The sequence below is a fragment of the Musca autumnalis genome, unplaced genomic scaffold (genome assembly GCF_047663935.1).
Source record: "Musca autumnalis isolate F117 unplaced genomic scaffold, ASM4766393v1 scaffold_4, whole genome shotgun sequence".
NCBI classification, from domain to species: Eukaryota; Metazoa; Arthropoda; class Insecta; order Diptera; family Muscidae; genus Musca; species Musca autumnalis.
The window spans coordinates 106,909,621-106,933,339 of NW_027411977.1; the positions used below are offsets into that span (position 1 = coordinate 106,909,621).

Consider the following 23,719-nt stretch of genomic DNA (forward strand, 5'->3'; position numbering starts at 1 on the left):
GTGACCCCAGAGTCAGTGAGCTGACACTGGAAGTTAACAGGTTGGTCGGAGAGCATGTGTGGAACAAGTGTGCAAATTATCTAAAGATTTGCAACATTGGAGCCGGAATAAGTGAATTAAGGGCAACGGTTAAGTCACCCTCGAACACCTGGAAAGAAGGAAGATAGGACCTCAGTCACGTTTGGCGACTGATCCGAAGAAGTGCACCCCGGGAGTGACAGGGCGAAGGGAAGGGTACTACGTCGCATTAGATCTCTTTGAGGAAAAACCACCACAATTTACAATATAACCCTAAATCATCCAAAGCGTTGGGACCTGATGGAATCTCCGTGATAATGCTGAAACAACTGGATGAGTATTGAGCCGAGAATCTCACCAATGTTCTCAACTTGTCGTTAGCAACCCACATCGTTGCCGATGTCTGGAAAATGGACTGGACGGTCCCGTTACTGATGGCAGGCAAGGATGCCAGCAAAAAACACCCTGGGTTCGTCCCCACTTTGACTACCAGACTACCATCCGGCCAATTTTGAAACGTTCGATAATAAATTATATGTGCGGACGCCAATTGTACGTGGGATTCAATAACAATAAGTCCAAGCCCCGTAGAGTGAAACAGGGAGTTCTCCAAGGCGGCTGATATCTCAGGAACTGTTTAACATATACCTCTTGTGCATTACACCTCCTCCAGACGGCGTTAATCGATCTTTGTGGCAGGTACCTTCTCTAATGTCATTTGTGACTCACAGAACTCCAATTTAACTGATTTTACCACACTTTACCACGCGAGGCATATAAAAATATCCGTCGCGAAATCTACGACCGAAGATTCTAAGGGTCACATTCGACAGCATGTTAACTTGGTCCGCGCATGCCACAGCTATCTGCCACAAGTTGCGATATAGCAACAAGGCCTTTAGGACCTTGCACTTGGGGTGCAAATAAAGAAACCTCGTTGGCCACATATAACACGATATGTCGGTCTGTGGTAAGCTATGCGGTGCTAGATGTACCCGTTTTTATACCCCCAGCATTTATGCTAATGAGGCAAAATGTGCCTCATCAAAATAATGGTTTTAGACCCCAAGTGTGTTTGGAGGAAATCCGTTTCAGACAATTTGGAGTTAGACATGGCTAAAGTCCGTCTGTCTGTCTGGCTGGCTGCAGCGCACGATAACTGTCGAACTGACCTTTCGTAATATTTTCGGTACCTGCCCCACAAAAGTTGGAACATTTTCGGAAAATTTGTGCGCACGATAACTGTTAAAGGAAGCAACTGATTTGGTCCATACTTTGCATTTCGTGAAATTTCTGCCAAATATAGATGAGGTTCCAATGTGGATTCAATCGGTCAATTAATTCGGGTATCTCTCACAAAAAAATTCGAAAGAGTTCAGTTTAGGACCTGCTCTCGAATCACCTTGATTCTTGATTTTGCAACTTGTATTCGCTGTCCCCATTATGACGGTGCAAGTTTTATCAGGCGCACGTCCATACTTCCTGAGAAAATAACCCGAAAATGTGTAGTGGTTGGGGCGCACGATAACTCTCGAACGGATCGGCCCATTCGCTCCAAAATTTTTCGATCGTAATATTTTGTCCAAACATAGTATAAGTTCGAAGATGGATTATATCGGTCAACTCCTTAGGGTACCTCCCCCACAAAAGTTAAAAATGTTCGGAAAAATTGTGCGCACGATAACTTTTGAAGGGAGTAACCGATTTGGTCCATACATAGATGAGTTTTCAATATGGACTCCATGTCCTTTCCTTCGAGTGCCTCCCACGCAAAATTTCGGATAAGTTCAGTTTAAGACCTCCTCTCGAATCGCTTTGATTGTTGTTGTGACAATTTGTATTCACTGTCCCCTTACTATGGTACAAGTTTTTTTCTGGGGCAAGTCCTTACATCCTGAGAAAGTAGCCCGAAAGTTGTAAAAGTCCCTATGGCACCATGCGTAGTGAGTGGAACGCACTATAGCACAGCGCACTGGTTTGGTCTAAAATTTGGCGTTCGTAATATTTTGTGCCACCGTGGTGCAAACACGCCTTGCAATGGTATGCCTTCCATGCAAAATTTCGGATAAGTTCAATTTAAGACCTCTTCTCGAATCGCTTTGAGTTTTGTTGTGACAACTTGTATTCACTGGCCCCTTACTATGGTACAAGTTTTTTTCAGGGGCAAGTCGTTACTTCCTGAGAAAATAATAAATAAATTCGGCATTCGTAATGTTCTGTGCCACCGTGGTGCAATGGTATGCACACCCGCCTTGTCCGCACAAGGTTGTGGGTTCGATTCCCCGGCTAGGCAATATCAAATTTTCAATGATGGCAAAATACCCCTCAGTAAAGTTGGCGACATTTCCTGAGTATTTCAGCCATGTAAAACTTATCTACAAAGTGGTGTCTTAAGACACGCCTTTCGGACTCGGCGATAAACTGTAGGTCCCATATCATTGAGCTTAATATGAATCGGGGTGCACTCATTGATATGAGAGAGAAGTCTCCCTTGTCCCTCCTGGGATATTTGTGAAACTATTATAATATTTTGTCCAAAGTTAGTTTACGTTCAAAGATGGGCAATGTCGGTCCACAACTTCGGGAACCACACCCCCTCCGAAAAAATTCAAAAATGACACTAAAGTGGTACACGATATGTCTGTTGAACGGAGCAACCGATTTGTTCCAAATTGGGATCTCCTAATATTTTACCCAAATGTAGTTTAATTTCCAAAATGGTTCACATCGGTATTTTTCTTATGGTTCCTCCCCAACAAAAGTTCAACATTATTGTTTAAGTGCAGATCTTTGGAAAATTATACCGATGCCTCTCCTTATGCTCCTGTTCGCAGCGATATTTTGTTTTTTCGAAGTCTATGCTTCCTGACATAGTGGTCCAAATGATCGCAAGTTCAAATGTCCTAAAGGGAAAAAGAATTTTGGTTTTGCAGCCAGTATTCGATCTGTCTGTAGATAAAAGTGTCGATTCACATAGGCTGTTCTAACTTGTTCTTGAAAAAATACATGAAAAGTTAGATTTTTTGAGCTGGACGTCTGGGTTAACCCATTAATAATAGATTAATGGTTTTTGATATCTCTATCAGCAAAACCGACAGACAATTTTTTTAGTGGTTTAACATTTGAATATCTTTCTTACTAAACACGATGCGCCTTAACTAATTTTAAATGGAATTGCTTACACCTGGGAAGTTTTTGCAGATTCTGAAACTGCAATGCTCATAGGTGAGAAATATCAAAAAACCAAAAAAATCGCCAGAGGGATTTTCAAATAAATCGCGATTTAAGTTCACATTTTTAGGGATTCTTTAGGTTTTCACGATTTTGCTTGGAAAGTGCGAGTCCTATGTAAATGGGCCTAAAAAAATGTTGTAGCTGTGAAAATTCTCCACAAGATTGACCTTTATGATATTTTCGTAGGTTTTAACCTTTTTGAGATATAGAAGTTCAAATTGAGACAATGCACTGACTGTATCGCCTCCTTATAAAACAATGGCATTACTGCAATTTTCCAAATTAAACTAATATATCTTAAAAATGGTACATCCAAGGAAAAAATAAATCATCCAGTCTTGTAGAGAATTTTCACAGCTTCAACATTTTCTTTAGTCCTATTTTGATATGACTTGCAGTTTCCAAGCAAAATCTTGAAGACTTACGATAAAAACCAAAAAATTTGAACTGAACCTCTATATCTCAAAAATGGTAAAACCTACGAAAAAACCTAAAGGTCGGTCTTTTAGAGAATTTTCACAGCTGCAACATGTTCTTTAAACTCTTTTCGATACGACTTGCGGTTTCCATGCAAAATCGTGAAAACCTAAAAAAACCCTAAAATTGTGAATTTTGATCGCGATTTATTTAAAAATCCCTCCAGCGATTTTTTCTGTTTTTTTATTTTTCTTATCTATGAACATTGCCGTTTCAGAATCCGCGAAATCTTCCCATGTATAAGCGGTTTTCATCAAAAGTTAGTTAAGGAGCACTGAGGATGATATTGTTTTATAAGGAGGCGATACAGTCGGTGCATTGTCTCAATTTGAACTTCTATATCTCAAAAACGGTTAAACCTACGAAAATATCATAAAGGTCAATCTTGTGGAGAATTTTCTCAGCTACAATAAAATCGTGAAAAACTAAAGAACCCCTAAAAATGTGAACTTAAATCGCGATTTATTTGAAAATCCCTCCGGAGATTTTTTTGTTTCTTGATATTTCTCATCTATGAGCATTGTAGTTTCAGAATCTGCAAAAACTTCTTAGGTGTAAGCACCTTCCATTTAAATTTGGTTAATGCACACCGTGTAATGTTTATTGAACATATGTATGTACAAGTATAAATAAAAACTTCCTAAAAATTACTTTGTTTGTAAATTGTAATATTCTTACTTAATTTAATGTTAACCTATCCACTGTAAGTTGATTTAAATAATTAAATCATACAAAAATACAATTCCTTCTCACTTTCGGCTACAAACAAAACTTACCTTTTACATCAATATTGGCGGTAGCTTGAATACTACCCAGAGAATTGGTAGCCTCACAACGATATGTTCCCGCCTGTAGCAGTGTTGGCTTGACAATAACTAAACTTCCGTTAGCTTGAATACGCAATGCGTCGGTTGATTGTGCCACCAGACGACCATTGAAATACCAGAGTATCTCTGGAATGGGTAGACCAGAAGCCAAACAATCCAAACGTACTGGGTCGCCATTCAAAGCGACAATTGCATCTGAGGGCGAGAGAACAAATACGGGTGCCTGAGGCTGGGGTTGTTGTGTTGTGGGTTGTCGTGTTGTTGGCGTTGGCCTCGATGTTTGTTGTCGCGTTGGTGTTTGAATGGGCCTGTGCCAAGTGCTAAAGGGTTGCAATTGTTCCTCAAAACCAGCATTGTAGTCGTTGTTATTGTTGTTGTTGGTGTTGGTGTTGCCGGTATTGTGTATTGAATCCGGATATAGTCTGGCATTTGTACCATAATGCTCTACAGCACTGACTGGAAGTGGCTGGACTGGTGTTTGCGGCTGATTCCATAGTTGATTATTGTTGTTACTATTGCTGATATAATGATAGTTGTTGTTATTGGTGTTGCTATTGCCAAGTCCATGAATGGGAATGTCATTGTCCACCATCATACGTATGGGTTGTGTACGTGTCTCGCCAACTTCGTTGCGCCCAATACACTCATAAATCCCAATATCATTTGCATTGACATCGTTTATTTTGAGCGTGCCCGTGGGCATCACCTGCATTTTCGGCGCATAGTCCTGCGAGATTTCGTTGGTGTTTTGCATCCAAATAATTTCCGGTTGTGGATCTCCAACCATGCGACATGGCAATTCAACGCTTTCACCTGCTGTTAAATGCATGTCGTGTGGTGCTGTGACAATTTCCGGTTTTTCTGAAAAGGCGAGACAAGCAAAAAAAAAAAAAATTACAAAAAAAGAAAAACAAAAAAACATTCGAGTTGTGATGATGTGAACTATCAGAAAATAGTGGAAATATGTTTTCATGCCGATGTTAAACGTTTCAATGATATTTTTTGCATTTTCTGTTTTCATCATTGCTTGCAGCAACTATTAATAGTTATGTACATTAGGGTAATGACTTTTTTACCCTTTTTTTCTCAAAAGTGATTTCCTGTTATATATATAATTGTTCCACAAACATCCCAGATGGGACAAGGGAGACTTCTCTCATATCAATGAGTGCACGCCGATTCATATTGGCTCAACGATATGGGACCTACTTTTTATTGCCGAGTCCGAACGGCGTGTCTTACGACACCACTTGTAGAGAAGTTTTTCATGGCTTAATTACTCAGGAAATGTCGCCAGTATTACTGAGGGGGAATTTTGCCACCGTTGAAATTTTGATGTTGCTTGGCCTGGGATTCGAACCGCAGACCATCTGAGTGCAAGGCGGACGTGCTAACCATTGCACCACGGTGGCCCCTGTCCTGTTAATTAACAAAAAAAGTCTCGCGCAAAAGTCAAAGGCAAACCACTTTGATTTCCCAACATAAACTTATATATCTCAAAAATGGTACAACCTATGAAAAAATTACCAAAGAAAATCATATAGAGAATTTTCAGAATTTTCAACCTAGCAAAAAAAAAAAATAAAAATGTGCCTGAACCTCTATATTTCAAAAATGGTAAAACCTAAGAACAAATCATGATGGTCAATTCTCTAGCGAATTTGCACAGCTATAACATTTTCTTCAGCCTCGTTTTGATAGCACTTGCAGTTTTCAAGCAAAATTGCGAAAACCTAAAATAAACCTAAACATGTGAACTTGGGCCGCGATTTATTTAAAAATCCCTCCAGCGACTTTTTCTTGTTTTTGGATTTTTTTCTCATCTATTTACATTGCTGTTTCAGAATCTACAAAAACTTCCCAGGTGTAAGCGGTTTTAATTTAAAGTTAGTTAGGGCGCAGCCTACATGACATTGTTTTGTAAGGAGGCGATACAGTTAGCGTATTGTCCCAATTTCAACTTCAAATTGTAGAGAATTTTCAAAGCTTTAATATTTTTTCTAATCCCATTTCGATAGGACTTGCGGTTGCAAAGCAAAACTCGTGAAAGCCTAAAAAACGCGCTCCGACGATTTTTTCGTTAGTGATTTTTCTCATCTATGATCATTGTAGTTTCAGAATCCGCAAAAACTTCACAGGTGTAAGCAAGTTCAATTTAATGTTAATTCAAGAGCACCGTGTACTGTAAAATGAAAAAAAAAATCTCAAAAAATTATTTCCGGTTGCACGACACGGTGTGCCTTAACCAAATTTAAATGGAAGGTGCTTACACCTGGGAAGTTTTTGCAGATTCTGAAACTACAATGTTCATAGATGAGAAATATCAAGAAACAAAAAAAATCGCCGGAGGGATTTTCAAATAAATCGCGATTTAAGTTCACATTTTTAGGGGTTCTTTAGGTTTTCACGATTTTGCTTGGAAACTGCTAGTCCTATGTAAAATGGCCTAAAGAAAATGTTGTAGCTGTGAAAATTCTTCACAAGATTGACCTTTATGGTAGTTTCGTAGGTTTTACCGTTTTTGAGATATAGAAGTTCAAATTGAGACAATGCACTGACTGTATCGTCTCCTTATAAAACAATATCATGCTCAGTGTGCCTTAACTAACTTTTGACGAAAATCGCTTACATGCAAAGATTTCGCGGATTCTGAAACATCAATGTTCATAGATGAGAAAAATAAAAAACGAAAAAAATAAAAAAAAGAAAAAATCGCCGGAGGGATTTTTAAATAAATCGCGATCAAAATTCACAATTTTAGGGTTATTTTAGGTTTTCACGATTTTGCTTGAAAACCGCAAGTCATATCAAAATGGGACTAAAGAAAATGTTGAAACTGAAATCTCTACAAGATTGGATGATTTATTTCTTCCTAGGTTGTACCATTTTCAAGATATATAAGTTTAATTTGGGAAATTGCAGTAATTACATTGTTTTATATGGACGCGATACAGTCAGTGCATTTTCTCAATTTGAACTTCTATATCTCAAAAACGGTAAAATCTACGAAAATATCATAAAGGTCGATCTTGTGGAGAATTTTCTCAGCTACACCATTTTCTTTAGGCCCATGTACATAGGACTAGCGGTTTCCAAGCAAAATCGTGAAAACCTAAAGAACCCCTAAAAATGTGAACTTTAATCGCGATTTATTTGAAAATCCCTCCGTCGATTTTTTTTTGTTTCTTGATATTTCTCATCTATGAGCATTGTAGTTTCAGAATCTGCAAAAACTTCCCAGGTGTAAGCACCTTCCATTTAAAATTAGTTAAGGCGCACCGTGACGATTGAATAACCTATTGCCCATTAAGGACTAAAATAACTTTTATTCCATTTAAATATTGATATGGAAACATTTTATATATGTATGACATAAAAGATTGATGAGAAACAAACACTTATGTCGTGTGGCTAAAGCTGCTTTTAAGTTATATACGTATGTGCTTAAAGTGATTTGAAAACAAATTCAAAAAAGCTCATATATAAAAACTTTAAAAGCTTTTAAGGCGTGACCTTTTTTCACCGAATCACCTTATAATTAAGATTTTATGTAATCTTATGTATAAACTCATCACGCTGTGATACAGGGATATGAGGTTGTAAAAAAAGTCATTACCCTAATGTACATACGTATGTACGAGGGCGGTTCGGAAACTTCTTAGCCTATTAATGAAAGAGAATAGTTAGTTTTTCAAAAATATTTTTATTTTCAATACACTTAGTCCAATGCTTTTCTAGCAATTCTATCCCTTGATTAAAATAGTTTTCCTCAAGGTCTTCAAAATAGTGGTTTACAACTGTAATTGCAGCTTCATTTGAGGTAAAACGCTTGCCAGCAAGGAATTTTTTAGATTTGGGAACAAGTAAAAGTCACTGGGAGCTAAATCAGGAGAATAAGGTGGGTGGTCAAGAATTTGATTGATTTTAGCCATTGTTAAAACACTCGTGTGCGCTGGTGCGTTGTCTTGATGAAAAATTATTTTTTTGTGTTGTAAGCCAGGACGTTTTTCTCGAATTTGTACATTTAATTGATCCCTTTTGCAGATAGTGAATCAATAAAATACCTTTGAAGTCCCAAAAACCGTTGCCATAACCTTACCAGCCGATTGAATTGTTTTTGCCTTCTTTGGGGCACTTCCTCCAGCTTTAGTCCATTGTTTGGATTGTTCTTTTGTCTCTGGAGTATAGTGGTGGATCCATGTCTCATCAACAGTTATGAAACGACACTTAAAATCAATTTTATTTCGCTTAAAATGATCCAAACAAGCTTGAGAAATGTTCATTCTTATGCGTTTTTGATCGACTGTTAACAAATGCGGCACCCATCTTGCAGAAAGCTATTTCATCTGTAGTTCTTCATGCAAAATTAAATGGACTCGATCATTTGAGATGCCCATGATATTAGCAATTTAATACCATATCATGCACTTTGGCTACAATTTCTGTTGTTGTTGCTGTTTTTGGACGTCCACTACGTGGTTTGTCTTCAATGCTTGTACGACCACGTTTACATTCAGCAACCCAATTTTTTACTGTTGCATATGAAGGAGCACTTTCACCTAACACATTCACCATATCATTATGAATTTCTTGTCCCGATAAACCTTTTTTATGTAAATATTTAATGACAGCACGCATTTCTAATTTTTCCATTGTAAAAAAATTGCGGATGCGTCTTTTTTGAACACCTGTTTCTATATGAAGGAGTTGCCAGATCGAAACAGAGATGGAAGTTTCCAAAACACATAACTTTTTTCTGATTATACCGCGCTTTTTGTGCTAGGCTAAGAAGTTTCCGAACTGCCCTCGTATATTTACGGGATTGTTTGTTGAATGTATAGATGACGGCTGAGATGGATAGGAATGATCATTATTTTGACATGTATCGTATGACTAAAATGCCTTTCAGCATTGTTTTTCATCATAAATTCTGAATAGTATATTGATGGTATTCAATAACGAATTCAACTTTAAATGTAACATGGCAATTGATATTTATCTTCTCGATTGCTGTTGGCACGGTGTAAGAATTTAAAAAGAAAATATAATAAGTAAAAGAGGGCTATAGACGGAAGGGGCCTACCATGTGATACCATACACCACTTCCCCTGGGCACTAGTTTTCCTCTGTATTTATTTATATGATTGCGAACTAACCCTTGTTCCTTACGAGTAGGGGATGTGGGAATATATGTATGTATGAATTCAACACGTTATATATTATTTTCATTATTTCGTAATAGAAAGATGAACCATTTTGGCTACATATAAATTCTAATTTTAGTGGGTTAGAATTTTTATAGAACAGCATGGAAAAAAGTTTCGTTTCCGTATAATGATGCCTGAGAGTGTGCTCTTTCAGCCCATATACATATACTTTTGTACCCGTCCCGTTCCGTTCGTGAAATGAAACTTTTTCAATGAGTGCACCCCGATTCATATTATCAGTTCTATGATATGGGTCTACTGTTTATCGCCGAGTCAGAAAGGCGTGTCTTAAGACACCACTTTTAGAGAAGTTGTACATGGCTGAAATACTCAGGAAATGTCGCCAACATTACTGAAGGGTATATTGCCACCGTTGAAATGTGGAAGTTGCCTGGCAGGGGAATTGAACCCACGACCTTCAGCATGCAAGGCGGGTGGAATCTCATCTATGCCTGGTAGAAATTTCACGATATGCAAAGTATGGACCAAATCGGTTACTCACGTCAAGAGTTATCGTGAACACTATTTTTCCGAATATTTTTGAACGTTTGTGGGGGAGGTATCTGAAGGAGTGGACCGATATGGCTCATCTTCGAACTTAAACTAAGTTTGGATAAACTATTACTAACGCCAAATTTTGGACCAAATCGGTTTATTCGTTCGCCAGACGGACAGACAGACGGACGGACATGGCTTAATCGACTCCAAATTGTCTGAAACACATCTCGTCCAAACATACTTGGGGTCTAAAACTATTACTTCGATGAGGCACAGTTTGCCCGAATGAACGTGTATATATCCTCGTAGCAAAATGCTGAGGGTATACAAATTTGGTTTCAAATCCGTTCTCGTTCACAAAATTGGCCGATGCGAGAATATGAAATTTACAGTAATATTGAAATTACAATCATTCAAATTATATGAGAATTAAAAAAAGTGTTATTCGCGAATTAGTTAAAATCAGTTAATGCACATCCGAATCAATCTCTTTCAATATTTCGATGTTTCAGTTAGCGTGTGCCGTCAGTTGCATCACACAATGCAAAAAACCTTAAAGTGGATAAAAGTCGCGCAATGTGCATACAATTTTGATGTGCATCCGATTTCAGTAGCTCTCATCAAATAGATTCTTCAAAAAACGCGGATGTGCCTCCACAGTCTATTTTTGGTAAAAGAAGCATATTATTCGCGTATCTCTGTAATGTATGACATACTTTCTACATCTATTTTTAATGGTCGACATTATTGGATCCCTCCTAAAACACTCAATTTTAAAGAATTTCACACCAAAGAGAGGCACACCAAATCGTACAGATATCGCATAGGAATTCTTTTCGAGTTGGCTGCAAAAAATTCCCCTTCCTTTCTTTAACCTCTCCATATAATTTTTTTACGAATTTTGGTGGGATTTTCGTTGGGAATCAGGAAAGAGCGTTAGAAATTCGAGCCGATTTCGTTCCTTTGGCCGTTTGGTTTACTGGGTATGTTTCTGTTTTTGGAAGTATCAGTAATTCACTGTAATTGCTTTTTCACGAGAAGCAATTATTTGCACAAAATATCATCGGTATCGATTTTCCTGATTTCCCCATCTACTCGAGTACTAATGTGATTTTAGCATACAATCACACATACCTACGAATGTGTGGATAAAGGTATACTCTTACATATGCTTACCCAGCAAACCAATCGTACCGACATCGTAACGAAATCGGAACAAAATTCGGACGATACGTCCGATATCTGATCCGAAATCGTAACGATATCTTAACGAAAGTTGTATGAAGTGGTTGACATAATATCGGAACGAAATATCGGAGCGACATTGGATCGATTTCGGTCCGATTTCGTAACGAAATCTGAAGAAAATCCTTGGGAAATTCGGAAAGGAAATTTTTACCGACATTCGTTCCGAAATCGGTACAAAATCTGAACTGTTTCTTCTCCGAAAAATCGTTTAGAAATCGGAACGAAATCTGAACGACTTTGCTTCCGAAATTGTTCAGACGTGTCGGACGTCAGACATTTGGTTTGCTGGGTAGTTGTTCATTAATGTATATGTATGTATGTATGGACGTGAAATGTGAAGTTCATGTTAGATCTAAGAATCATATTGCATGTATGTACATAATATATACATATATATGTGGGATGCATTCTGTATTACCGATTTCTGTACACACAAATGCCACCGTTGGAAAGGTAGACAAACGTGAAAAACGTTACGTTTCTACTCCTTTCCAAATGGATTGAACTTCACTTAAACACTATCACTATTTTGCGAAAGTAGTTGAATGGAAATCGATAGCTTCCCGCTTGCTCAATAAGTTTGAATTTTTTGTGTAGTTATGTACCTAGATAGTAATTAATCTAGTAATCTTATATTACACACAGGCACACAGTATTATTGAGTAATATGTATTCAATGATGGCATGAGGCGGTTACAAGAACATAGTATATAGTAATAGCTATAGTTATATTATACGCAAGGCTTGATCAATCAACATGTAAGCAAAGGCTAAATTCGGCACGGGGACGACTATGTGATAGCCAACACCACTACCCCGTGCATAAGTTGTTCACGGAATGAAATTTCTTTTTTGGAGATACTAAACTTATTCGCACCCTGGCTTATAATACCATATCACTAGACAGCGGAATCCTATGCAAATGCATATAAGGTTAGGATGGTCGTACAGAAAATCTGATTATATAGAAACTCGTTTTATCACAAAATAAAACGAATTAGGTCCATAAATTTTTTCATATTTTGCATATCGTGTATATTTTTACATATTTGAACATATTTGCATAAAATGAGCATATACAAAAATATATACAAGGATTTGTGGTCTAAAAATCCCACCGAAATGACTGAAATGTGGTATTAAGTCTTCGTTAGGGCTATGAAACTTTACGCCCGAAATTTGTCCACATGGGTCCACGTCTAAATATAGCACCTGTAGAACGGTACCTCCCGATTTCCGGTATTTTGAAGGCCTCAACATCACACTTAAATGGCTGTCATTTTGTGTAAAGTCTTCGTTGGGAGAATGAAACCTTCCACCTGAAATTTGTCTGTATAGGTCCACGTCTTCATATAGCCCCCATAGAACGGTTCCTCCCGATTTCCGGTATTTTGAAAGTTGTAACCTCAATATCCCACCGAAATGACTGAAATATTGTATTTAGTCTTCGTTGGGGGTATAAAATTTTCCACCTTAAATTTCACTGTATAGGTCCACGCCATCATATAGCCCCCATAGAACGCAACCTCCCGATTTTATCTATTTTGAAGGTTGTGGCCACTGTAATCCTCCGAAATGGCTGAAATCTGGTATTTGGTCTTCATTTGGGGTATTAAACGTTCCACATAAAATTTGGTACAGGTCCACGTCTTCATATAGCCTCCATGGAACGGTACCTCCGGATTTCTGCTATTTTGAGGTATAAAACTTTCCGCCTGAAATGTGTCGGTATAGGTCCACGTCTTCATATAGCACCCGTAAAACGGTACCTCTGGATTTCTGGTATTTAGAAGGTTGTGGCCTCAATATCCCTCCGAAATGGCTGAAATTTTGTATTAAGTTTGCCTTGAGGGTATAAAACTTTCCACCTGAAATTTGTCGGTATAGGTCCACGTCTTCATATAGCCCCCATTGTCCGGCACCTCCTGATTTCCGGTATTTTTAAGGTGGTGGCCTCAATATCCGTCCAAAATGGCTGAAATTTTGTGCTAAGTATTCCTTGGGGGTAAACAACTTAACCACCTAAAATTTGTCGGTTTAGGTTCAGGCCTTCATATAGCCCCCATATAACGATAGCTCCCGATTTTCGGTATTTTGAAGGTTGAGGCTGTGATTATTCATTTCTCTATTTTATTGACTTGTCTGAAAATAATTTTAAACAGAAAAATTTTACATACAAACATATTTGTACCTATTATTGATATATCTGTTGCATAAGAAAATATGTAAAATATATGAAAAAATGTATGCATTTTGCATAATTTTGCATATGTCATATGTTTCGATTGCAATTTAATCAGAAGCCAAATTCGCACCAAAAATTGTGGTTGCATAAAATTCCGCTGCCTACATATCACTTAAGGCTAACAGAACCAACATAATTACAGTCGAAGTCACTCTCGAACGGATCAAACAAACACAGATCATGTTCGATAATGGACCATATTGTTGCACTCTTTCCGGTAGCTTCCCACAACAGTTCAACCCATTTCACAAAAATGTTGTGCACGATAACTCCTTAATATTTCTACCAGATTAGGATCTAACAGATCTAGATCAGATTCGAATATGAATTTTCAGAAAGGTGTGATTTTTTGCAACATGTTGCTCTCGTGAACAAGTTTTTCGGGGGAGATGGTTATTATCGGTTCATTCCTTCCGGTGCTAAACCACAAAACTTCAAAAAATTATACGTGCAATTCTCTTGATCGTATTATTTTGTCCAAACTTATTATATTTTTCGTGGGCAAGTCCATTCTTCCTAACATGGTCCGAAAGCTCGAAATATCTTAGCACTTTTTGCAATAACTCTCATGTTTGACCATCAACATTTTGAAATATGTCTGACAAAATCAGCTATATCCGCCATGGAAAGTAAATTCCACAAATTGGAAATTCGGATAGCTGAAAGACTTTTTCTATATCTTCAGTGTTTAACTACTATTGATAACACAAGTGAGACCAATTTAAAGCTGAGAAAGTCTACTTTAATATTGGTTATTTTTTGTTGATATGCCACCAATCAAGGCTGGCATATTCGTCGTTACAATTAAAATCCACAAAAAATAGAAAATTAGGATAATCAGCGACTTTTTCGCAATCTCCTGTTTGATTACCTACGAAAACTACATTCCATCATTATAAAGGTTAGATTACTCCCATTGTCAGGATTTTCTTTTGGCATACCCCGTTGACTATTTCCCCACATCACTTTATTTCCACTCCTACTCCTGACTATTATTTGACCATGACCAAAATCAACAGGCTTCTTCCTCTGTGGGACCTCCACCAAAAATTCATGACAACCCGATTAAAATTGTGACTTAAAACGTGATTACAGATGGACAAACAGACGGACACATACATAAATCCAGATCGACTCCGCTTGTCGAGGCATAGGTCTACTGTTATTATTTCGACTTGTTACAAACTTTGGACCAAAAGCAGCATATAATGCCCTCCCCACATTGCGGTGTAGGCTATATAAATATTAGGGTTATGTGATGAGTTTCTACATAAGATTATATAAATGCTCTGTTCCATAACCAGCAAGAATCAACTAGTTTTTACTACGATAAAAATTTTTCCTTTATGTTATCGGAAAAAATAGTAGAAATTAGTAGATTCTTGCAGTTCTGGAACAGATCATTTATTTGTTCTTTTTCTAAAAGTGTGGCACTATTTCTTGCATTTGGAATTTTGTATGTACCTAATTTTGTATGTACAGGGACATTTTATACCTCCAAGGTATACTAAATACCAAATATTGCTATTTTGTTTGAATAATGTGGCTAGAACCATGAAAATACCTTGAAGATCGGAAGGTACCGTTCTTTGAAGGCTATATAAATAACATGGACGTGTACCGAATTTTCTATGGGTGAATGTTTTATACCCACAACAAAGGCTAAATACGAAATTGTAGCCATTTCGTGAAATAACGAAAATAAAACCTCCAAAATGTCGAAAATCGAGAGGAACGGTTCTTTGTTAGCTATATCATAACTAGGAACTATACCGATAATTTTCTGCAGATGTTTTATGCCTCCAAGGGTGAACAAATACCATGCCATTTCGGTTGATGAATATGCCTAAAATCGTCGAAAATACTCATCCTCAGGAGGCACTGCTCTACGGGGATCATTACCGACCATTCTATGCTGGATTTTTATGTGCTACACCACAATGTGGAAAGGGTGTTATAAGTTTGGGTTTCCGAAAATTCATGTAACACCGCAAAATATTCGTCGTAGACTCCCATGTGGCATACCAAAATTCATATCTCAATGAGATAAAGCGATTTTGAAATGTGTGTACGTCTGTCCGTCCATTAACAATTGTAATCATACTCCACACGCAGAGAAGAGATATTGTAGGAGCAATCATATTCTAAAAGCAAAATAGTGTATTTTAAAAATCTGAAAATATATATTGTTGATGCAACATAAAGTTTTATGAAAACCCAAGGAGTATTTTTTTCAATTTTGGAAAAAATTTTAAATTTTCTGAAAAAAAATAGTTTTTTTTTTTTAAACAAAACAATTTTTTTTTAATTTTCTGTATTTTTATGGATTGTTTATTGAGGTTTGTTTTTTTTTAAATAGTTAGGACATATGAAAAACTCAAAACACTATTTTGATGCAAAATATGAAAAAAAACTCAAATTTGTAACTTCCTCTGCAACCGCTATACCGAATTTGGTAGCTTTTTATGTGCTGGAATGCTGAAAGTGTTATCGAACAAAAATAATTATGAAAATATCTCTATTTCAAAAATTACAGAGTTTTGACCAGGAAAAAACGATTCTGAACCACTGTGCGACGAAGACTTCGATGTGCTACAAACGGAATCAAAATGTTAGTTATACCCACCATCTTAAGGTGGAAGGTAAAATATATAAAATCTGGAGAAACCATTATATGAGGGTCACGTCAACACATCGATTTATTTTCGAAACGAATACATAATTATCGTCAATCTAGAGGTATCAACAATAGATAAATTAAACCAAAAAACGGACCAGCAACGCGGACCTGGGCCAGCTAGTTTCATTATAATAAACTTTTTGAACAAATAAATAATTCCCTGTACAGATCATTAAAATCTTTGACGGTGTATTTCAGCCATGCAAAACTTCTCGACTATAAAACGTAGGTGCCATATCATTGAGCCAATATGAATCGGCGTGCTCTCATTGATGTGAGAGAAGTCTCCTTTTTTAGTATCTTCTATTCATAGGCTAAGGGTTCATTGCAAAATCCACTGGTACAAGGGACACTGAAAAACCTTCTGTCCTAGGCAACAGGCAGTGTCACCAGGCGTCATTTGACATTTTTTTGGAAAGTTGAAAAGTTTTTAGCCTAAGCGTACTCATGACGACCATGTGTTGGGTTGTTTACATTTGTTTGATTAAGACATCTCCAAAACATGGTTTTGAACGTTTTTACAGCATATATTTCTCAAGCCTTACAATCGCCACACAATTAGTTTTACCGAAGAAACAGGCGACCATTTTCTTCGAAGTGCTTCTTACATGAACAACTTTCGTTGGATTTGGCTCGCTTTCGAAGACCCAAACGATGGATTCCTGTTTTATTTGTTTGAAGCACCCCGATTGTTCTTAATCACAGTTTCTTTGCACCAATCCACAAGAGCCTTTTTTTGAGGAATTGACCAATTTTGCCGGATCTAGCCGGTCAGGTGTTCATGCAATATTAAATGGTAGTTGGTGGAAGAAATGACGAAGGATGCCTCTATCTTACGGTATATAACATGACGATCTTGTATTATCCGTTCACGCACGGCTTGCGAGTTTTGGCCACGATTGAACCAGTTTTTCATAGTGATATAGGATAGCCCTTTATCGGTATATAAAGTTTTAATTTGATCAATGCACTCTTGTCGTAATTATCCCCGCCGAAAATTGTGAAAAATTACCGGACGAGTAAAGTAAATTCCATTTTTTTGCAAAGTAATTTTTTTCAAGTCACAGTAAACAACCCAACACATGGTCGTATGTTAAACTGTTCTGAGCACGCTTTGGCTAAAAACTGCCAAACTTTTTAATAAAAGTTAAATGACACTGCGTGTTGCCTAGGCCAGAAGGTTTTTAGTGCCCCTTGTACTATTTTACGTGTTTTTATACCCTATACCACAATGTAGAAAAGGGTATTATAAGTTTGTTTTGGTAAAAATTCATGTAACACCGCGAAATATTCGTCGGAGACCCCCAATGTGGTATACCAATCTTCATATCTCGACGAGATAAAGCGATTTTGAGATGTGTGTCCGTCCGTCAGTCCGTCCGTCCGTCTGTCCATTATAAATTGTAAACACGCTCCAGGCCGCAATTATGGACCGATCGTCACGAAATTTTGTATGGAGGTCGGGTTCAGATCAGAATAGATCCCTATTCTTATTGGTGATGATTGTGAAATATTTAGCGGGTGATATGGACCAAAAACATAATATTTATCCAATTTTCTAGCGGCTCTGTAGGTCTCAATAATAGTCCGATCTACGCGTAATTTTAAATAAGGTAAGAGTATATCACAAAGGAGAAGCTTGCAATTTGAGATGACGATCGGATAATATTGAAAGGGTTAAATGGACCAAAACTTTTGTGTGAAAATTGTGAAAATTTTTAATATACAACTTATATCTCAATTCCTGGAAGTGACATTCCGGACAAGTGAGATACTCTTGAAAGTGGAAAGCTTGACCTTTCAATATATGCCAATTATTAGTCACGAAATTTTGCACCGGGTAAGAGTATGGGTCGAAAAATTTTGAATGATGATCTGATATTCTTTAGCGGGTGAAATGGACAATTACTTTTGTTTGAAAAATATAAAAATTTTATTTTTGGTCGATATTTTAATTCCTTGAGGACATATATATTTCGCAAAGTAGCCTACATATGGGAAAAACCTACTGACCTTTCCTCTGGTGTAAATTACAATAAAGTGTTTGCTAGATAACGGCCCTACTGCCTCATATATAATGGGTTCTGTGTAAAGAACCACATTTTTATCCTATGCAATATATTGTCTCTCCAAAAGTTTATGTAACACCACGAAATATTCGTCCTAGAACCCTTATTTATTCCTACCTCGAGGAGATAAAGCGATTTAGCGATGTGTATCCGTCCATGTACAATTGTAAACAAGCTTAAGGCCGCAATTATGGACCGATTGTAACGAATTTTGAAGGAGGTTGGGTTCGGGCCAGAATAGAAATGAATAGTTTTTGGTGATGATCGTGAAATGTTTCCTTTCCTGCTACAAAAATTGTCCTTTCCTGCTACAAAAATGTCTTTGTCATGCTAGATAACTTTTTGGTTTTGGTCATAAGTATTATACATTACATCTCTGATATTTGATAATTAAATTTTTACAATCATTGAAAAGAAGTTCCGTGGAGAGCGATTGTCCAGGGATTGTGGTATAGGGTATCCCATGGTCGGCTCCGTCCGACTACAGACTTTTCTTACTTGTTTTTTTATAATTTATAACCAGTAAAAATGCTAGTTCGCCACTAGTTACTCCAACAAGTGGGATTTGTGAAAACAAAGTCTTATACGTACATACATACATATATGTATGTGTGTGCCCATCTGGGGTTTCGATGATAATATTTGGGATATTGTACTTACTACAGTGGAAATGAGACTCTTGTAATCCGTTAAATCCATAACGATACAGTGCGGCTGGTGTTTCACAAGTCAATGCTATGGTGATGAGCTTACGTTGCGGATGCTGTTGGTAGTGACGCCATAATGAGTAAATGCCACAATTACAGTCAATTGGATTGTCTTCGAGTCGTAGGCGTTTTAAACTTGGTAACCGTGTGAATGTATCCGGCGGTAGAGTAGTGAGTTTATTTTTAAACATGAAACTGTGAAACCAATATGGTTTAGAGATGTGTTATACCGATGGCAATGGTGCATTTGTAGAGTATCATCAATACAGTCATCATCGTCATCATCACCATTAAAAGACGGAAGCCGAAAAATCAACCATATAAAACAGCATCAGTGATCGGAAATTACAGTCATCGATGGTTTAAAGAAAAAAAGAGAATAGAAAGGGGAGAATTATTAAAACAGTTACTTGAAAAAATTCAAATAAATTTAAATATATGAAACAAAAACAAACCAAAACTGAATCTGAAAATAATGGAAAATTGTAGATGATACTGGTCGTCCATGTAAAGATTAAATATATGCTCTAATATTAGTGTGATATCCTCGGTACCTACGGTACCTCCCGATTTTCGGTATTTTGTAGGTTGTGGTCTTAATATCGGAACGAAATGGCAGAAATTTTATATTTCGAATTCGATAAGTGTATAAAAAATTCCAAATGAAAATTGTTTGTATTGGTCCAAGTTTTCATGTAGCCCCCATAGAACGATACCTCCTGATTTGCGGTATTTTCAAAGTTGTGGTCGCAATATCGCACCAAAATGACAGAGATTTTGTATTTAGTCTTCGATGGAGGTATACAACTTTTCATCAGAGTTTTGTTGGTGTATTTCCATGACTTAATATATCCCCCATAGAAGGTCTCTCTGGTCTTTGTCAAACCGTAATAGACGAAAAAATGTGTCACCCGTTTCCAACTGACTTCAATCTATTCTAACTAAGTAGTCTTACTTCAGAGAAATTGACTGTTTCGTCCAATTCTAATAATCTCATTTTAATTGAAAGTAATGGACGACCAGTATATCCAACTCATGGCTTGTTTGATTGTGGCGAAAGCATCCATGGCAATAGTTCCTCCCGTATTTGAGCATTTATAAACAAAACGAATGAATGATTGATTGATAGCAGTACTTACAGGCGATTCAAGACCGGTAGATTGGCAAATGTATCAGCATCTATTTGCCAGATATCATTGTTTTCCAGATAGCTGTGAGGGTAAATTAATTGCAGCAGCATAACATGTAAAAGAGAATGGAAAACAAGAAATGGTAGAAAACACAAAAAACGAACGTAAATCACAACTCAAGTATCATTTCAAGTAGTTTTCTGAATACCATGTCAAATATTTACATTTGACTTTTTCTATTCAAATGGTAACAGAGAGAGAGAGAGAGATGAAATGACAATAGAAATGCTAAAACCAAGAACATGAAAATGATTAAAAAAACTATCTTTCGGCTTTATACTTACATGCCTTCCAGTTGCTTCAACGGTTGGAAAATGTTCTTGGACAGACGGGTAAGACGATTAGAGTTTAGGTAGAGAAAACGCAACGATGGCAGCCCCTCAAATGCTCCATCCTGTAAATGTGCAATTTCATTTTCGTTCAGGAAAAGGGTAGTCACCTGTGAGAGCCCGTAAAAAGCACGACTCGGTATCTCATTAATGTGATTGTAACGCAAATCGCTGAATTAAAAAAAAGTAAATAAAAAGCGAAATGTATTAATGGAAGGAAAAATCCGTTTATAGTTGGCATTTGGTTGCCAAGTAATGCAGTTTTTTATGTGCCTAGACAGTAATATTAATTACGTTTTTGGTTTTAATTATGATTATGGTGTGAAATAAAGTGGATAAAATTAGTGGTCGTTATATATACAAATTAAATATTGGGGCATTGTGGATATTCTTTCGTTCATTATTATTATGGGGGAATATTTAAAGCCACACCGTTCCAAAAAACAAACAAAAAAACAAGTAAGAATTTCACACAGTGGATGCGCACAACGACAAAAATCAACAAATTTATGTTATCATTTTAAGAATTTAAAGATGTAAATCACTTTTGGATGTACCAAAAATGAAAAATTATTTATTAAAGTGAATTTTGGATCACGCAGTTTAAACCAAAAATGTTCCCACAGTTTAAACCAAAAATACATTGTTACAGGTAATTTTGCAGAAAAAGATGATTTTTTTAAGTACCGAAAAATGGGTGCTAACCCTTCATGGAGGCTGTGGTCAAAAGTAGACCGACATGACATTTCTTTATAAGGTGGTGTTCTGAACTCTGAGTTCATTATTAAAACCTATTCGGTATTAATATTTTGTTTAAATCTGCCGAAATAAATCGAGATATATATCATACTAGCAGACCCCGGTCCGCGTTGCTGGCCCGTCGTAATGAGTTTTAATGACAACTTTTTATCGACTTTACGCTTGAAAATTAAAAAATAGGTATTTTCTACTTCACTTCTTCGGTCTATTGTCAAACCGAGAAGGATTTTTTGTCTGTAACCTTTCTTTTCTCTTGCGGACTTTGTCAGATTTTTTCGCCAATTTATGCTTTTTAGGATTTATTATCGTCCATGTCCCTGTCTTTATCCTAAAGCGATCTAATTTTAAAGGTTAAGAAGTGGTTAAATCGAATTCTCCCGCTAATTGAGACTTATATGTTTTAGCTTTTCATGGCTGATGGACCGTTGAACCTCACCATAATTTGTAAATATATAGTTTTTCAATTATTAAAAATAAAATTGTCTTCGAGCTTGAGGTCAGTATATTTTTATTTGGTATTTATCCCAATATTTCGCAATTATAAAATTGCATCTTCAGGGGTAGATATATACGTAAAAACTATGTTGTCAAAATATTACTTAAGATCTAGCGTAGTTTCACTACAATTGTCTGATGTAAATATACTGACCTCAAGCTCGAAGATAATTTTATTTTTAATAATTGGATAAAAAGGTCGAAAAACATAACAAAGTTATATAGTTTTTCTTGATCGGGGGCGCAACCACCGTTGTCTCGAAAACTAATTTGCAACCCGATGCACTCATAAGGTTAGCAAATATAGCGATTATTAAATAATAGGCCCCGAAATTCGTCTACAAATATATAGCATTTTGGACCACGGGACATTCCTGAACATTTTCTGAATATTAAGTTCAGTAGTTTTGGAAAAATAATGTTTTGAAAAGAGTGGGCGTGGTCATCAGTTTTCAAGATATAACACTTTAAAAAAAAGTAGGCCTGGTCCGGTATCTTAGCTCCAAATATGTACCTAGGGTGCACACAACTTCATTGCCTACCAAAATGTATGCTGAAACCGATATAATCATATATTTGGCTTATATATAGCGTTTAACAGAAAGGCATGGGGAAGGTACCCCACCTCTTCCGAAATTCATAATATATACATAACAACGGCAAACATTGAGCTTTTGTCGCAAATTTTATGGAAATCCCTTCAGTAGTATTGGAGTTATGACATATTAAAAAAAAACAGGCGTGGTCGGGCTATAGGCCCTAAAGAAGTACCTAGATTGTAGATTAATCCGTAAATTTTTAATCCGATACATGCATAATTTTTGCAAATATAACGTTTTTTAAAAATATCACATAGGGGAGGTACCCCGCTCCCTCTGGAATTCAATAAAATATGTAACCTGTTTTCGGGGGGCGTGGTAAACTTTTCTTTCCAAAAAACCTAAGTTGGGTTATGACAGCATTTGATTTTTATTCATAAAGGTAAGGCGTTTTTTTTCAAATATGCCCCCTTCAAAATTCAAGCAAATATGCCCGTACATTCCCTGACATTTTCAGGAAAATCGATTCAGTAGTTTTGTAGATGTAACATATTTTAAAAAGTGGGTGTGGTCATTGGATCCTAAAAAAGTGGGTAAGGTCTTCCGAAATAGATACATTTGTAATTATTGTAAATATAACATTTTTAAAAAAGTAGGGTATAGGCGAAGTACCCCGCCCCTTCCGAAATTCAACTGAATTTGTAGCCTAATTTAAGCGAGGGCCATCCTTGTACATTCCCTGGCAATTTCAGGAAAATCGGTTCAGTAGTTTTTGTAGAAATGATAAAAATTAAAAATTGAAAAAAGTGGGCGTACATTTTCTTTGCATAAAAAATATCGAAATCGGTCCAGCCGTTCTCAACTGATGCCATGACCAACGAACGACATTTGATTTTTATTTTTAAAGATTTAAAAGTTTAGACAAATCGCGATTTCCTTGAAAATCCCTTCAGTAGTTTTGTAGATATAACCTAATTAGAATGTGAGCGTGGTCGGATCTTAAGTCCCAAAATAAGTACGTAAGGTTGGAGACACAATCGCCATTGACTCGTAAATAAATTCCGAAACCGATACATTCGTATTTGTTGCAAATATTGCATTTTTACAAAAATAGGGCATAGGGGAAGTACCCGCCCGATCCGAAAGTCAAAACATATGTAGCCTATTTTTATCTGGGACCAACCCTGTACATTCGCT

At 36.7% G+C, this 23,719-nt stretch overlaps 1 protein-coding gene across 4 annotated transcripts in view; it reads right to left on the bottom strand.

Annotated features, from left to right (window-relative positions):
• Pxn (Peroxidasin) overlaps nucleotides 1–23,719 on the bottom strand; it is a 384,372-nt gene that overhangs the window by 126,053 nt on the left and 234,600 nt on the right. For all 4 annotated transcript variants that reach the window (XM_073983523.1, XM_073983524.1, XM_073983526.1 and 1 more), the window contains exons 3-6: nucleotides 20,685–20,900; nucleotides 20,350–20,421; nucleotides 19,164–19,405; nucleotides 4,506–5,417 (exon numbers count right to left, since the gene is read on the bottom strand). In XM_073983523.1, coding sequence (XP_073839624.1) covers nucleotides 4,506–5,417; nucleotides 19,164–19,405; nucleotides 20,350–20,421; nucleotides 20,685–20,900 — 1,442 coding nt within the window. The remainder of the gene's footprint in view (nucleotides 1–4,505; nucleotides 5,418–19,163; nucleotides 19,406–20,349; nucleotides 20,422–20,684; nucleotides 20,901–23,719) is intronic.